The sequence below is a fragment of the Tupaia chinensis genome, unplaced genomic scaffold (genome assembly GCF_000334495.1).
Source record: "Tupaia chinensis unplaced genomic scaffold, TupChi_1.0 Scaffold000532_1, whole genome shotgun sequence".
NCBI lineage: Eukaryota > Metazoa > Chordata > Mammalia > Scandentia > Tupaiidae > Tupaia > Tupaia belangeri.
Window position 1 is genome coordinate 4,147,149 of NW_006160045.1, and position 18,608 is coordinate 4,165,756.

An 18,608-nucleotide genomic window follows, 5' to 3' on the forward strand; every position below is an offset into this window, starting at 1 on the left:
AAAAAAAAGAATTCTGGGAATCCAAAAAGCAAATGGTAGGAAAATATCATTTTTATGGATTGCAAGCAGGTGGGGGTGGGGCTAGGACTGAGGGATAAGTACCTAGCAAAGGGAGAAATTAGTTCATTTTAGGAAAGGCACTCTTACTCAAAATACAATTATAGAAAGTGTGATTAAAAAAAATTGTGTTAATAATTCCTCCATAGTACTGTCAATTATTGCATTTCCTAAGCTGAAGTGTAACAAGATACATGTATCTTCCCATTTTTTCTACTGAATGCCTGAGAATGGAGCCTATGAGTTATCATAGTATGGGGCCTGTCACCCAATAAATTTTGAAACCATTGCCTGTGGAATTAAAAGATAAATCCAAGTAGATGTTTTCATTAAAGACAGTATTTTAATACACTATATGATTTTAAGTTGCCAAAGCTTCAAATATTTTTAAAAGTACTATTTGCATATTAAAAGTTAGTTGATGCCTTTGATAATACCCAGTTTTGTTTTGATTCTTTTCTTTTTCCTTTTGCTATAGGATGCACGCACTCGCAGGAGAGAGTGAAAATGAGAAGTCACTCCCTGGGGTGAAAGCCACACCGAAATCCCTTCTCCTCCAAACTCTTCTAAGTATTTTGGGTATACACACACACACACACATACACACACACAGACACCCCTAGTCTATTTTTTCAAGCCACTGAGTCTGGGACTCAAACCCCACAGTCGGCCATGTAGAAGCCAACAATCTTGAACCACCATGCTACCTGGATGGCCTGAAAATATATCATGTTTTTAAGCTTATTAATTTATTTACTCAGAGAGAGATAGAGAAAGGAGGGGGCATGGCACCTTTAACAAGGTCTCAGACACTATTCTCCCCTCAGCCCTATAGTCAGCAAAAATAAACACATGGTCAAGCACAGACCTAGGACATTATGCCACTGTAGCTGGACCTGACACTTTTATTCTTTATAGATTAAGGACAGAACTTCCTCGGCAATGTGCTAAAGCTGAAGTGTTAAAAGTAATAAAATGGGGGGAGGGGGGTGGCAGTGGTTCAAGTCCCAGACCCAGTGGCTTGAAATTCACGCTGGGCATATATGCATTCATGTCCAAAATCTCAGAGGAGAATGGAGAAGAGATTGTGGAGTGGCTATCCCCCTAGGGAGTGATTTCTTGCTTTCTATCTGTCTCTCTGGTGAGCACATACAGCCTATAGGAAAAATCTGTCTCTCAAAAAAAAAAAAAAAAAAAAGTGTCCTGGACCTGGTTGCTTAAAAATCACATGAGACATGTGCATGTATGCCCCAAATTGGAGGAGAAGGGATTGGGATTGTGGTGTGGTCATCCTCCAGGAGGTTGATTTCTTACTTTCTCTCACTCTGTCTCTGTCTCTATGCAGCATGAACCCTATGGCAAAAAAAAAAAAGTAAACTTGGAGGGGCCAGCAGGTGGCGTGGTGGTTAAGGTGCTGGACTCCCACATAGCTGACTGTAGTTAAGAGTCCCAGACATGGCAGCTTGCTTTCTCACTCTCTCTTTCTCTTGTCAAATTAAATAATAACAATAAATAAAATTAGATCTTTTAAAAAAGTAAACCTGGAATATTAAGCCTCCCCTTCTACAATTGTTTCTGACATGTAAATATGCATTTTAAAGTTGGTTTAGGGACAGTTATGAATAATATATTATTGCCTCATCCTCTGTGGCACAATTAGTAACAGGCTGGACTGTGGAGCTGGAGACCACAGGATAACTGCAGTTTAAGCACCCAGCCTGGTTGGCCTGAAAACATGGCACATGTGGGCAGTGTCCAAGGATCCTAGCATCTGATGGACAGGAAGAAGGGGAATGTATTACTGAGCCCTGTGAGGGTGCTTCTCTCTCTCACATGCACTCTATATCAAGAATTTAAAAGTTAAAAATAAATTCATGGAAGAATGGAATTAAAGTACAACTCTATTATTTTTTTCAAGGAATTATTTAATTTTATTTATTATTATCATTATTATTATTTTCCAGTCTGGTCAGAGAGACAGAGAAGGAGAGGGAAAGTGAGAAAGCAAGCCATCAGGTCCAGGACTTGAACCGCAGTTGGCCATGTGGGAGTCCAGCACGTTTAGCCACCATGCCACTTGCTGGTACCACAAGTTCATTTTAAAAAGAAATATTACAAGGAAAGTCAGTAAAGTAAATTTGGGAGGGTCAGACAGGCTGTAAGGAAAAAGAGAGTGGGGCAAAATTATTAAATGGGATAAAGCAGAACAGAGAGCAGCACAGGAACCTCAGGTTGGCCATTTAGGAAGCACACTGGGGTACAGGTAAAAATGCAGGGAGGAAACAGATGGTAGCAAGGGTTCGATAAAGTCAGATTTGATTGTGACAAACACTTCAGGACAGATGGCTACTTTTAAACCTGAACGATAAATGTCAACGATGCTATAACTGAGTATTGCATATTTCAATAAATCTAAAGGAAAAATCCTAGTAATTTTCCTCAGTTGTGTATTATCTGTATTATCAAATTCCCCTCACATCCTAAGGAGGCTGGAATAAAGAGATCTCTAAAAATCCAAGAGATCAGCAAAGGCAGGAATCCAAGGCTATTTCTTCTAAGGCCCTGGCTATAGATATACCACATAGAAGCCAACACCTCCCAAATTTGGAAGAAGGGACTTAAAGAATTTTATTCCTAGGTTATATATATATATATATATATATATACTCATATATTTCCTAGTGCTTCACGGCCAACACACAGTAATTCCAGCTACCTTAAGATAAAGTTTTTAGATGACCAATGTATAAAAACAAATCAGGAGTTATAAGTGACATTGGTATATTCATCTTTTCTTTAGAATATTGATTATAATGAATACAGTTTAACAACTGTCATTAAAGGGACCAGTAGATGGGACTAGCAGTTAGAGTAATGGCTGTCGCTGAACTCCCATGTAGCCAACCACGGTTCAAGCCCTGGACCTGGTGGCTTAAACTCACATGGGGCGCGTGTGCGTGGGTGCCCAAGATCCCAAGAGGAGAATGGAGAAGGGATTGTGGCGTGGCCAACCCCCCTGGGCAGTGATTTCTCGCTTTCTATCTGTCTTTCTCTGTCTTTCTGGCAAGCACATGTGCCCTATAGCAAAAACCTCTCAAAAAAAAAAAAAAAAACCCAAAATGGACCAGTAGATGCCGTAATGGTTATAACACTGGACTACTACATGGCCGACTGCGGTTCAAGTCCCAGACCTGGTGGCTTGAAACAAGCTGGGTATGTGTGCATGCGTGTCCAAAATCCTGAAAGGAGAATGGAGAAGAGATTATGGCATGGCCATTCCCCCTGAGGGGTGATTTCTTGCTTTCCATTTGTTCCTGTCTCTCGAGTACACACACCCTATAGCAAAAAAATCTCTCTCAAAAAAAAAGAATTGACATGAAAAATGTGTGCTATAATAACCTGAAACTCTAAAGCATAAGACAAAAGTGCTAAGTTTGTCTGACACATCAATAAATCTTAATGAAACTACCAAAAAAAAAAAAATGGTTACCAGGTGGACTTTCATACCTTTTCCTTTTTGAACATTTTTTTCTGCTTCTTCAAATAATCCTGGTAGATGAATTACCACACCATTTCCTAAAGGAAAACAAACAAAACAAATCCCAACCTTAAACATCCATATTTATAATATGGGCATATATAATGATATTAAAACATATTTAATGATGTTATAAACATTTGCAATAATCATTTATCTAGAAAAGTCATGAAGTGAGATACTTTGATTAATAGGACACTCTGATTTACCAAAGAAATGTCTCCAATATTTAAATATCATATAATGTGAATACATACTAGAATATAAAATACAGAATATAAAACATATTATATTCAACATAATTTGAAATTTCTTTGAAACTAAGTGAAACACGTAAGAAACTAGTTTTTGGACAAATCAAATCTGGTCACAGAAGACACTAGATCAATGTTTTTCAAAAAGAGGGAATTACACCCTATTAGTAGACATAAATATCAATTCATTGGGTTGTGATTAGCATTTTTAAATATTATAAAACTAGAATAGAAAATATCGGATGGCATTACATGTAAAAATTCAGACTCAGGGACCAGCAGATGGAGTAAAGGTTATGTTGTTGGACTCCCACATGGCTAACTGTGGTTCAAGTCCTGAACCTGGTGGCTTGAAACTCACACCAAGTGTGTATGCATGAGTGCCCAAAATCCCAAAAGAAGAATGAAGAAGAAGGGATTGTGGTGTGCCCATCCTATCTGGGGGGGTGATTTCTCACTTTCTATCTCTCGATTGTGGTGTGGTCATCCTATCTGGGGGGGTGATTTCTCACTTTCTATCTCTTGAGGTTGTGCCAGTGAGCACCACATGCTCTATAGCAAAAAATCTCTTTTTAAAAAAAAAAGAAATCAGGATTAATCCATGAATCTTTGTCTTTCTTTGTTTAATTTATAGTGATAATTATTCTCAAAAGTATTACTATTTAAAAAAGGTATAGGGACCAGCAGATGCTGTAATGGTTACATCACTGAACTCCCATATGGCTGACTGTGGTTCAAGCCCAGACCTAGCAGACTGAAACTCACTCCGGATGTATGTGTGTGTGTGTGTCCAAAATCCCGAGAGGAGAATGGAGAAGGGACTGTAGCATGGCATGGCCATTCCCCGGGGAGGTGACTTCTCACTTTTTGTCTCTCTGGCAAATGCATGTGCCCTATAGCAAAAATCTCTGTTAAAAAAAAAAAAATGGGTAGGGGCCAGCAGATAGCATGGTGGTTCAGGGTGCTGGACTCCCATGTGGCCAACCATGGTTCAAGTCCTGAACCTGGCAGCTTGCTTTCTCACCTTCCCTCTCTCTCTCACTCTTTCTATGGTTAAATTAAAAACATAAATAAATAAAGTTAAATACAATAACTCTTTAAAAAAGGACAAGGTGTAAATAGTCAAAGTTAGGTATATTCTAGAAGATATCAAGGTCAAAGTTAATAAGAGATCTGATGAGCCATTTGGTTAGAGAGAGATTAAATCAGTTTTGATACTGCAAAATGAATACCATTTATCAATTAAGAGGGGAAATATAAACACAGAAACCTTTTATACACTTACCAATGAATGCAGTAACATTCGGGTTAATTATTCCACTGGGTAAAAGATGAAAGTCATATTCCACAGAATCTACAACAACTGTATGGCCAGCATTATTTCCTCCCTGAAACATAAACAGCAGTCTAAGTTTGACAAGAAATAAGCAAATAACTTTCTTCCAAATGAATTAATGATTTTTTGCAAAAATGTCAACATAACTTTAAAAAGTCCAAATATTTCCCAAGTATACTGATTTATTAGAGGGGTTTTAATAGTGGCCGTCTTATTTTCCCACTATAATACACTTGACAGACTATACTAAAAGAATCTGGAAGTCGGAGAATTCAGGTTTTTGGAAAACAGAATGTTATATTCTTTCTTAAAAGAAAACAAACAAACAAAGAACATCTATCTATTAGGTTGTCAGAAAAGGCATGCACATTTTCTATAAAAAATAGTTTGTTAGCCTGTCTTTGGAACTGTATAGGATGTACAGTTGCTTAATTACCCATGATATTGTAACTATAGACACAAAAATCTCTAAGATAGGAAAAAACCTGATCTACCCAGTGACCGTAACTTGATATAAATATTCATAAAATTCCCATTGTCCTAAGAGTAAGTCAAGCAACTTTGTGATCTGAAATCTGAATCATAACATGACACGGATTTAGTAAACAAGACTTAATCCTAGTACTCTCCCAAATATTGGTTACCATGGGACTATACATAGCATCTTGAGAGTTTAAGTTAATGACTGACCCCTAGAACCTGCTCATTTCTGGATAAATAATACACTTGGTCAAGGAACCTCTAATACTTTAAAAACTACAGTATAAAACCCACGGTGAAACTTCAATTCTATAAAGCTTGTGCCTACACAATCAATGAGAAGTAAAATGTGCAAAGTCAAATTATGAAAATTAGGTACAAAGGAAACTGAACATTAAGGGACCAGATAAATTTCCTAACTCCTAAGTTTAAAGCATGAAAGAAAATGCAAATTAATTTATATATATGTTTAAGCTTCTATACAAAATTAGCAATTTTCAAAAGTAAATAACAAGCTAGTAATATATTTGCAACAAATAAAAAATGTTACCAACATTCGTGTGTGATATTAAGAAAATATCAATGAAAACTATATCTCAGCCAACTATGGGGGTGCACTGTACTCCACAGTCTAGCACCCAACAGGAGGCCTGGGTTCTATTCCATTCCAACCTAAAAGCCAGGCAAGGCAGCATATACCTGTAATCTCAGTACTTGGGAGGCTGAAGCAGGAGGATGGTTAAAACAAAACAACAAAAAACTGAGTCTTCTGAGAATTATTAGTTTAGCTTGATCACAAGGCTGTTTTGACAAAAAATTATCAAAAGCAAATGCCTGGGACCAGCAGTTAGCATTATGGCTATGTCGCTGGACTCCCATGTAGCTGACCGCAGTTCAAGCCCTGGACCTGGTGGCTTAAACTCACGCTGGGCGCGTGTGTGTACGTGCCCAAGATCCCGAGAGAATAGAGGAGAGGGGATTGCAGCATGGCTGTCCCCCCTGGGGGGTGATTTCTCACTTTCTGTCTCTCTCGGTCTTTCTAGCAAGAGTACGGACCCTATAACAAAAACTTATCAAAAAAAAAAAAAAGCAAATGCCTATTTATACCATGTTTTGTAAAGCAAAGAACTCCTTTCTTTAAGATTAAGGTGTGTGACATAATTTTTTAAAAGAAAAGACTTGACAATGTGGGCTACAGTTTACAAAATGACAGATGAGCAGCAAGATACAAGATGGCAAAACTTCAGGACAGTTAACCAATATCTCTGTTACTTAATACCACGCCACCAAGGAACAAGAGTATTTTTCACTACTTATTTTTAAAATAGGAAACACTGCATATAATATAGATGCCAAAAGACAGAAAAGTGCACACAGTAAGATGTAAGGTCTTTCTTAAACCCTTCTACCTGAGGCAACCAGTTACCACAAATTTTTGGTGTCTTTTACAAGGTAACTTATGAGTATAACTTTACATATTTATTAACACACACACACATATTATGCTTTGCTCTACATATACAAATGTTAGCAACTATATACATCTAGGCAGCTTGCCTTTTTCATACTTAAATTTTGGAGCTTATTCCATAACCTGACAAACAGAATTACTGCATTCCTTCAATGGCTTCATTTATTCTTTTGTATATGAATATATAAACATTTATTAAGGAAACCTGAATTGTTTCCAATCTTTTGACATTATAAACAATGTTGCAATAAATTTCCTGGTATATATTGTTATCATTATTTCATACTTGCTCAAGGGTATCCACTAACTCTGATAGAATCCCAAAACCTGTATTACAGACCAAAAGAACACATTCATGTGAATTGGGTCTTTTAAAAGTAAAAGTAACTAACAGAACAACTCTTACCTCTATTTTAGTTTATTGTTACTCTTCTCTCATGCCAATATTAGCATTTTTACCACAGATTTTTTTGTAACCTTAGACATCTTTCCCAGGAACCAGCAGTTGGTATAATGACTATGTCACTGGACTCCCATGTAGTCAACCATGGTTCAAGTCCCAGATCTGGTGGCTTAAACTCACGTCAGGCGCATGTGCGCCCAAGATCTTGAGAGGAGAATGGAGGAGAAGGGGTTGTGGTGTGGTCATCCCCCCTTGGGGGGGTGATTTCTCGCTTTCTGTCTGTCTCTGTGTGTCAAGCACACATGCTCTAGAGCAAAAACCTCTCAAAAAAGAAAAAGAAAAATCTTTCCCACACTTTGAGGAAAAAATGTTTTAAGAATATAAAGCTCATTAAAATTCCTTTAGTCTCCAGAATAATGCTAGCTCATATTTTTAAGAATTATTTTGATCTATTATTATTATTATTATTATTATTATTATTATTATTATTATTTTAATTTGACCAGAAAGAGAAAAGGAAAGTGAGAAAGCAAGCCACCAAGCCTAGGATTCAAACTATGGTCGGGCATGCAGGAGTCCAGCCCCTTAACCAACATGCCACCTGCCAACCCCAACCAATTTATTATTATTATAACTGTTTAATTCTAAACTGTGACGAATTATTGAATAAAATTTCCTATCTTGTTGTAAAATACTGGTAACTGAGACAGTCAATAAAATATCATCTAAGAACAAAGTTTTTTTAACTCCATCATTTGCTTGATGTGAAAAACTATCTACTCTGTAATTTTTAGATTAGAGCCTTAAAGTATAAAGTAATTATACAAAATTATTTTTATACCTATACTAATCACTTTGCAAGACAATTATTAACTTGGTAGTACATGGCAATGTTCTTGTGCAACAAAAGCCTACTCTCTTAGCTAATATTTTACCAAGACAGGCAGTATGAATGATGGCAGTAGCCCTAATGAAGAGATGGTGTCTGCTATGTATGTATGTTTATATAGATAGGTATTTTCAATGTGACAGATGACTCGAGGGAATCAAACTGACTTTATTCCTAAAGCTCTTCCAAGTTTATGAGGTAATTCAGGCTGGAAAAGTTCAGATTAAAAAAGATGTAAATCACACTTTAGAATAAAGCTTACTCCGTCAAAATATTAACATTGTTCAGTAACCAATGTCATATTAAGGACTATTATGGTTTAAACATCATTTAAATGGTTTAGTTGAATACGGAAATATGAATAACTTACACTATCTTATTAAGGACTTAGGGGAGAAATATTTTATCTCTAGTGCCCTGTGGGAGTTGAGATCTAACTTCTAATCTTGAAACATGCACTATGCAGGAGTCTGGCGGTGAATTGAGAAACAGCTACTTGTAGGGAGTTCCTTGACAAAGTGATCTACATACAAAACATTTTTAATATGAGAGAGAGTAATCAAAAAGTGTGAAAAATGTGTATTGTGAAAAAAACTATGCATGGATTTCAAAATTTTTTGTACCCACTGAACTCATGCTTTTAATTTAATTTTTCCACTAACCTTTTCAAGTCCTCTCATATATTTTAACATTTCATAAAATATGAAAGATGAAGCTTCAAATATGAAGTGCCTATTTAAATGCTAACCTGAAATATTTATAGATTGTATGGATTATACAAAGTTCATCTTGGGAGTTTAGGCAACTGTAGTCAAAAACAGACTTTATAGGACCAGCAGATTATGTAATGGTTACGTCCGTCGCTGGGCTCCTACATAGTCAATCACAGTTTGAGTCCTGGGCCTGGCAGCTTAAACTCACGCCAAGCATGTATGCGTGTGTACACAAAATCCCAAGAGGAAAATGGAGGAGAAGGGATTATAGCGTGGCCATCTCTCCTTGGGGGGTGATTTGTCGGTTTCTGTCTCTCTGTCTCTGTCTCTCTGGGGAGCACATGCACCCAATAGCAAAATTCTCTCTTAGGACATGTTTTTTGTTTTTTTTTTTTGGAGAGTTTTTTTTTTTTTTTTTTTTTTTTTTTTTGCTACAGGGTGCGTACGCTCACCAGAAGGACAGAGACAGAAAGCGAGAAATCACCCCCAAGGGGGAATGGCCACGCCACAATCCCTTCTCCTCCATTCTCCTCTTGGGATCTTGGACATGCAGGCACATGCGCCTGGCGTAAGTTTAAACCACCGGGTCCAGGACTCGAATCACAGTTGACTGACTACATGGTAGTTCAGCGACATAGCCATTATTACACTAACTGCTGGTCCCTTGGGATATGTTTGTTTAATCAGAGTTAATGATTCTCCTAAGTAGCACTAAGGTGGCCAGAAAGCAATAAAAAAAATATGATTGTTCTACCTTTAACAGAGACAAACTATTCCCTCTGATCCCAAATTTTCTCTAAACTTGACAAATTATTAAACAAAGAAAAAAAACCCAGTAATCATATATTTATATTAAGAGTTACAGGTAACTACTTTTTGCTGCTTTATTAAAGTCTCGTAACACACTCCCAGGAAGTCAAGTAGCACTTACCAAATACTTTCAAATATCATTGTCTTATGCTCTGTATTAGGTAAATTAGAAAAAGAAAGAATATATTCAATTAATAGTTACACAAAGAGTTGTGGACTCTCAATGTTGTTTTCTGTATCAATTATATCCATAGGGGAAATATGTCTTAATGATTATCAGACGTCTTTTTTTAAAACCATTTCTAATTTTAATATATACCCCCCCAAACATCCCAAAAAACAAATAAAAGCAAAACAGTGAGTCCATGTTATGCAGCAAGTCTCTCTGAGAAAACACACGCTATAATGATTTACATGTTTTTATACAAAAGGCATCCCTGGATAAGGTATATACAGTTGACCACTGAACAAAAGCAAGACTAGGGGAACTGACTCTCCTGTCAAAAATCTGCACTAATTTTTGACTTCCCCAAATCTCAATTACTAAGGCCTGGTGTTCACTGGAAACATTAATAATAATACAAAACCAATTAACATATATTTTTTTGCAGGTCATATAAACTCTATACTTGTAACAAAGTAAGTTAAAGAAAAGAAAATATTAAGGAAGTTATAATACATTTACGGTAAGTACTAGAGAAAAAAAAAAATCTGGCCTGTGAGTGGTGTGGTAGGTAAGGGCACTGGACTCCCACATGCCCGAGTGCAGTTCGAATCCCAGATCTGGAGGCCGAATCCCAGACCTAGTGGCTTACTTTCTCACTTTCCCTCTCACTCTCGCTCTCACTCTTGCTCTTGTTCTGTCCCTCTCTGGCCAAGTTAAAATGAATACATGAATAAATAAAGTTAAATAAAATGATTCTTTAAAAAAATTTTTCACATGTAATTGGACCCATATAGTTGTTGGGTCTCATGTTGTCCAAGGATCAATTACATATGACCAATTTTAGTTTTAGCTTTGAAAAAAATCAATACATATTTCACTGTTTTAATTATACTTAAAATATTGAAGTTAAAAATATTTTAGTCTATTCCTCCCTCCTCACTAGTATTCTACAGAGTATTAAACTGTTAGAAAAATAACTCACAAATGAGAACCCAAAGGGAATGTTTCCCTATACCTTATTTTCCTAATAGGTAACTCCTAGTCACCTGTATCTTGTGTCTGTTCATCCCCCTCTTCATTCCCTTACTTTACAAATCAGTTGTCATCCCCCAGCCAGTGATTAATCCAGACTTGGAAACAAGTAGCAAGGAAAGTAGTCTGTCACTTAAAAGAAGCCCGCGTGGTAGTGCAGTGCCAACCATAACATCTGCGGGTCCCCTAAATCCTTCCTTTTTAAAAGTTTTTTTAAAAACCTGATACAGAAGGGCCAGCAGGTGGCATGGTGGTTAAGGGTGCTGGACTCCCACATGGTCGACCGCAGTTCAAGTCCTAGACCTAGTGAATTGTTTTCTGGCTTTCCCTCTCTCTCTCACTCTGTCCCTCTCTGGTCAAATTAAAATAAATAAATGAATGGGTAAATAAATAGTTAAATAAAATATCTCAAAACAAAACATACCCTGATATAGGGAACCAGTAGATGACATAATGGTTACACTGCTTGACTCCCATGTAGTTGACCGCAGTTTGAGTTCTAGACCTGGTGACTTAAAACTCACGCCGGGCACATGGGCATGCATGCCCAAGATCCTGAGAGGAGAATGGAAAAGGGATTGCGGAGTAGCCATCCCTCCTAGAGGGTGATTTCTCACTCACTTTCTGTTTCTCTGTTCCTCTCTCTTGGGTGAGTGCACGCACCCTATAGCAAAAATCTCGCTTAAAAAAAGAAAAAAAGAAGATACAAATACACACAAAAAAAACCATTTCTTTGGTATTTTATGAGGCTTTCTATGGAAAAAAATAAGATACAAATACAAAAAAAAACATTTCTTTGGTATTTTATGAGGCTTTCTATGTTCTTTCTCTTCTTTATTTTTTATTTTACTTTATTTCATTTTATTTTTCTGGAGAGCTTTGCTATGCGGCGCGTGTGCTCGCCAGAAAGACAGAGAGAGAGAGAGAGACAGACTGAGAAATCACCCACCAGGGGGGATGGCCACACCACAATCCCTTCTCCTCCATTCTCCTCTAGAGATCTTGGGCACACATACACACGTGCCCAGAGTGAGTTTAAATCACTGGGTCTGGGACTCGAGCCACAGTTGACTCTATGGGAGTCCAGCGACATAGCCATTACACCAACTGCTGGTCCCAGAGGCTTTCTATTTTTTAAAGAATTTTATTGGGACAGCAGATGGCATAGTAGTTAAATCACTGGACTCCCACATAGTCAACTGCAGTTTGAGTCCTGGACCTGGCAGCTTAAAACTCACGTCAAGCATGTGTGTGTGCATGCCCAAGATCCAAGAGGAGAATAGACTGAGCCATAGCCACCACCACTTCCACAGGGTGATTTTTCACTGTCTTCCTGTCTCTCTGACTCTTCAGCAAGCACAAGCATCCTATAGCTAAAAATCTCTCCCCTCCTCAAAACAAACAAACAAACAAACAAAAGACTAATTTGATTGTACTGGATGACATACAATTAAAACTGGTCAATGTGAAAAAAAAAAAAAATTCCATCCTGAAGCCAGAGTAGCCATAGGAACCCCCTTTCATTTGTCATTCTGTTCACAGCTTTCACCAGGTGATATTCTTCTTTCTATTGATACAAGTATTCTAACAGTCGCCAATTTTTTTGTTGTTGGAGAGGTTTTTTTGTTTGTTTGTTTTGTTTTGTTTTGCTATAGGGCATGTGCGTTTGCCAGAAAGAGAAACAGAGATACAGAAAGCAAGAAATCATTCCCCAGGGGGGGTGGCCACATCCTACTCCTCCATTCTTCTCTTGGGATCTTGGGCACACACGCACATGTGCTGGCCTGAGTTTAAGCTACTGGGTCCAGGACTCAAGCCGCGGTGGACTACATGTGAGTCCAGCGACATAGCTATTACGCCATCTGCTGGTCCCTAGTCACCAATTTCAATTATCAATATGTAGCTCACTCACATTAATGTCTGGTATCGAAACTTGACACAGCCCACAAGAGATAATATAGCTAGATTTGTATTTAGTTACAGACACTAAACTATTAAAGACCTATCAACTTACGGCTGACTGTAGGCAAGTTATGTTCTAGGCAAGTTTACCCTAAAGACACATGAAAGTATGCAGCCAACTCAGCCATTCCCACCAAAATTAAGGGAAACAGAATAACCCCTCCATCAGATACCACTGAGGTGGTCTCACACAATTTAAAAATTCATGTCTCAAAAACAGAGCTATCATGGTTTCTCATGTATACTAATATAGCAGACTTAGTGAACTACATGGGACATTCCCATTGATCAACTTTGAGATCTACTGCCCTTAGCAGAGGAAAAATTACTTACTGAAACTACATGGCATTCAACTGAAATATGTTGAGGAGATACATAAAAAGCACACAAATATCACTTATCTACTTTCTCATAGATACAAGAGATAGGACTTTCATATGAACAACTAACGACTTTAAACATAATGGTACAATGTAGAAAATATTCATTAAAATACTAAGTAACAAGTAACAAATGCTGATTCAAGGATTACTGGGGATTCCACCTTACGTTCATGCTGCCAATTATGTTGTCCCAATATGTTAAAATAATTTATAGGAGTTAAACTACCAATTTCAAAGAAATTTCTAGGAGATAATCAAGACAACCAGAACACATTTGTTGAGGATTTCATACCTAACTCACATAGTACTAGGTGCCATGGAACAAATTAAACAAAACAAAAAAGAAACAATTCTTCATTTAGTGAAAAGTTAAACTCTAGGAGGGAAAGCAGAATAACTGAAGGAACAGGAACTGAATATACAACAGGTTGGTAAGTACTTGTATACTTGGAAAATACTCTATCACACCAACCAGGATAGTACTTGGAAAATACTATAAACTATTAATATATCACACCAACCAGGATATGTAAGGAAACAGAGAAATAGCAATTTATTATAAAAGTGGGAGAATGGTTGCCCAGAACAGCCCTTCTTCAAGAGACAGACAGCTTCATGGCTCCTGTGATCTAGCCATTTGGGAAGAAAGGAAGATGTCCCACTGATAACTGGGCCTCCAGCATCCAAAACTCACGTGGTAGGAAGATCCCTTTCAAGTCTCCTGTCTCTATCTGCCTTTGTCTCTCTCTACGTCTGTCTCTGTCCTCTCTCTCTCTTTCTCTCGCTCTTTTTTAAAATTTTTTACTTTTTAGAATTTTTTTAAGGTGAGGCATTTTACAGGGCCCTTTGGCCCCTCCAACCTAGCCCTTTATCTTGTTAGTAATCCCCTCTCCTCCTCCCAGAACAGCCCTTCTTCAAGAGACTGACAGCTCCATGGCTCTTCTGATCTAGACATTCTGGAAAAAAGGAAGGTGTCCCACTGATAACTGGGTCTCCAGCATACAAAACTCGCGTGGTAGGAAGACCACTTACAAGTCGCCTGTCTCTGTATCACTCTTTGTATCTCTCTACCTCTGTCTCTCTCTGTCTCTCTCTCTCTGTCGCTTTTGTTTTAAATTATTTCTAGAGACAAGGAACTGCTGAAGAGGAAGGAGAAAGGAGTTGAAGAGTTCCAGGAGGTGAGGAAATTCATGCTAGATCTAAAAGAGGAATTTCACACTTTACAAAAGAATCAGATGGAACTGTTAGAGATGAAGGCTATAATACAAGAAGTCAAAATCTCCCTTGAAAGTATTAAAAGCAGACTAGATCATACAGAAAATAGAATCTCTAATGTAGAAGAGAAAATGGTTGGCCTAGAAAAATCCACCGCGAAGACTGAGAAAATGGCCCAAAAATTTGAGAATAATATGCGAGAAGTACTAGATACCATCAAACGTCCAAACATCCGGATAATAGGCATCCCAGAAGGTGAAGAGACTCATAAGGGCATTGATAATCTATTCCATGAAATCTTACAAGAAAATTTTCCAAACCTGGAGAGGCACTCAAAGATTCAGACCCAAGAAATACAGAGGACCCCAAATAGAATCAACCCAAGAAGATCTTCTCCAAGACACGTTATAGCCAGATTGACCAAAACCACAGACAAAGACAAGATACTAAGACTGGCAAGAGAAAAAAGGCAAGTTACCTACAAAGGGTATCCCATCAGACTAACGGCAGACCTCTCATCGGAAACAATGAGAGCGAGGAGAGAATGGGAAAATGTATTCAAAGTATTAAGGGAAAAGCAATTTCAACCGAGAATTCTGTACCCAGCAAGGTTATCGTTCATTTGGGAAGAAAAGACACGAACTTTCCCAGATAAACAAAACCTGAAAGAATTTACCAGCACCAGACCGGATCTCCAAGAAGTTCTTAAGGGAGTGCTATGTCAGTAAAATTAAATGCAGACACACAGAAATAAGAGTTCAGAAACTAAGAAAATGGGCAACTTAATTGTAGGGCCAAAAGCTGGAGTTGAGTATTACATCCCAGATTTCAATCTGGAACATCGAACCTCAACAGATACAGAAGAAAGATTAAGTACATGAGACTGAACTGATGAAACAGTATTCTACGACTTGACTAAAATATTGCTGCTTTTCTTCTAAGCTTTGTTGTCCGGTTTTAAGGATTTTTGTCCTGTCTTCAGCTATCAATAGATTCATGTTCCGACTATTTGAACAGAATACTAACCTGTTTCTAGGCTTTAAGTTTCAAAGAAATATCCTTACCAGTTCAAAACTGCTTTTCTTGAAACCATCGGCTGATCTTGCTATTGAAAGTAGTTAGATTACTTATGATATTGTGTGATCAACGAAATGTTGGGGGAAAAGGAATTGAAGACAACTGTAGACAGCAGAGATAGTGTAATAAGAGAGTGGAATAGGGCAGAGGGCTAGACATGGGGTAAAAAACATATATATGAAAGTAGAAATGGAATATTATGGATGATAACATGCATTATTAAGCCACTATGCAGTATATTCTCGATGGGAACCCACATTTAGAATGTTGTGATGATGCTCAGGGAATGAATGTAAATTAATAAAAAAAAATTTCAGAAAAAAAAAGGCAGAAAAAAAAGCATTAAAAATACTTATTTGATGACTGCAGTTAAGCTATATAGCCCTAGTTAGGTGCTACTTTACAGTATGTTCATTCTATTCACTGAGGTTTATGCCTAAAGTCAGTCTTGTGTTCATGGATATGTACATATCAGCTGTGCTTGCTATTGAAAATATTTAGATTTATTAAGATATTTAGTGAAACAATAAAATGGGGGAGGCATAGAAAGCAACAATAGATACCAGACACAGTGTGGGAGGAGGGTGGGAGATGGCAGAGGATGACTTAGGGAATCAAGGATGGGAAAAACGGCAAAATATACAGAAAACAAGAAATGGAAAATGATTTGTTGACAATAACACATATGTTGATGTGCTTGATTGAGCCAATATACAGTGTATTCTCAATGGAAAAATCTCATTTTGTATGCTATAATGATGTACAGTGAATGAATGTAAATAAAGAAAAAAATGTAATATAAAAAAAAAAGTGGGAGAAAGGTTTACCTTAAATGTTAATTCCCTTCAGGTCTTTACTATTATATTAACTGATTTGGGAGATAATTTTAGCTGTACAAGGTCAAAGCAATAAATAACACTGTAGTTATTTCCTCTTTTTAAAAAAAGAGATTCATTTATTTTATTTGTTATCATTATTCTTCAATTTTGGCCAGAGAGACAGACAGAGAAAAAGGGAGAGTGAGAAAGCAGGCCACCAGGTTGAGGACTTGAACCGTGGTCAGCCATGTGGGAGCCCAGTGTCTCAACCACCATGTTACCTGTCGGCCCCTGTAGTTATTTCCTTTTAATTTATCTTTCACCTTTTCTGACCATTTCAAGAGTAAAGTCTCAGTCTGCAGTCTTACTTATCACTTACTAATAGTGGGTTTCAGAGCCTTCAGTAGAAACCAATATCTAGATACAAATCAGTAATACTGGTTTTTCAACGTTTATTTTTATGGCAAACTTGTATGTACAGTAAGCAATAAGATACACTTTCCCTTCTGATTAATTTCAGTTAATATTTTCTCTTTTCCAGGGTTTGACTTTAAAACCCTGGGGGGTGGGGGGAACATTAAGAAAGGGAATACTGCTCTAACCTTTTCTAATCACAGGGAACTTCATGCCTGCCATTGTAACCAAGATTGCCAAGCTTTCTTTCTCCAAGAATAATAAACAAGCCCTTGCTTAAGGACTAGCATAAATTCCAATAGTTAAAAAGTCTCTATAGTCTCTAAGCAACAAAATAAAAGTATAGCATTTTACTTTGAAAGGATATAGGGGTGAAAGAGTAATAGGCTTCCTAACAAAATTACTTTTGTGCTACCACAAAAGGGCCTTCCTGTTCCCATATTTTAACTGGTTGAAAAACCCCATACTAACTAATACAGTCATTCCTCCTTGTTATCCATGGGGAAATGATTCTAGTAACCCCAGGATACCAAAACCTGTGGATGCTCAAATCCTATGTATAAAATGGAATAGAACTACATAACCTCCCACATCTCCCATACACTTTAAGTCATCTCTAGATTATTTATAAAACCTAATAAACATAAACGCTATTAAAAAGCTATGGCGCATTGAGAATAATGACAAGGAAAAAAGTCTATATATTGGGTTGTTGGAAAAGTCATGACATTTTTTCTGGTTCTCTACACAAAAATTAGTCATGACTTTTCCAACAACCTAATATTAAACTATATTTTGTACTGGGAGAAATTTCATATTCTATGATTCAACTGTTGAAATATGAATAACATGTGCATACGATTTCTGGAGAAACAATGCTGCATAAGATGTGACATGGCACAAATATGGCAAAAAAATACATATTAAATGCTAACAACATATTTTCATTGACATACAAAGCTTGAAACATCAAAAGAGGCAATCCAAACTCAAAGTCTTTCCTAATGTTGATTTTTCCCAGCTCTCTATACACATTCATTGAGAATTTCAACATTCTGAGGCTGACAGGTGGTGTGGTGCTTAAAGGCACTGGATTCCCAAATGGCCAACTACAGTTCAAGTCCCAGAACTGGCAGCTTAGTTTCTCCCTTTCCCTCTCTCTCTCTCTCTGATCGAACTGGAAAGTAGAAAGTAGTAATAATAAATAAAGCTAAATAAAGTTATTTACTTATTTTAATTTGAACAAAGAGAGACAGCGAGAGAGAAAGAGAAAGGGAGAGAAAGTGAGAAAGCAAGCTGCCAGGTCCAGGACTCGAACTGCAGTTGGCCATGTGCACAAGTCCAGTGTCCTTAACCCCTGCACCATCTATCAGCCCCAAATAAAATTATTTCTTAAAAATAAAATCTCGGGAACCAGCAGTTAGCGTAATGGCTATGTCGCTAGACTCTCACATAGTCGACCGTGGTTCGCGTACCAGACCCGGTGGCTTAAAACTCACGCCGGGCGCGTGTGCGTGCGTGCCCAAGATCCCGAGAGAATGGAGGAGAAGGGACTGCGGCGTGACCATTCCCCCCTGGGGGGGGATTTCT

The 18,608-nt window shown here is 37.5% G+C and overlaps 1 protein-coding gene across 1 annotated transcript in view; it reads right to left on the bottom strand.

The window, feature by feature from the left end:
* The window catches only part of ADSS2 (adenylosuccinate synthase 2), a 67,120-nt gene that overhangs the window by 44,397 nt on the left and 4,115 nt on the right, over positions 1-18,608 (bottom strand). The window contains exons 2-3 of the mRNA XM_006157231.3: positions 5,135-5,237; positions 3,565-3,633 (exon numbers count right to left, since the gene is read on the bottom strand). Of these exons, the coding sequence (XP_006157293.1) occupies positions 3,565-3,633; positions 5,135-5,237 (172 nt within the window). The remainder of the gene's footprint in view (positions 1-3,564; positions 3,634-5,134; positions 5,238-18,608) is intronic.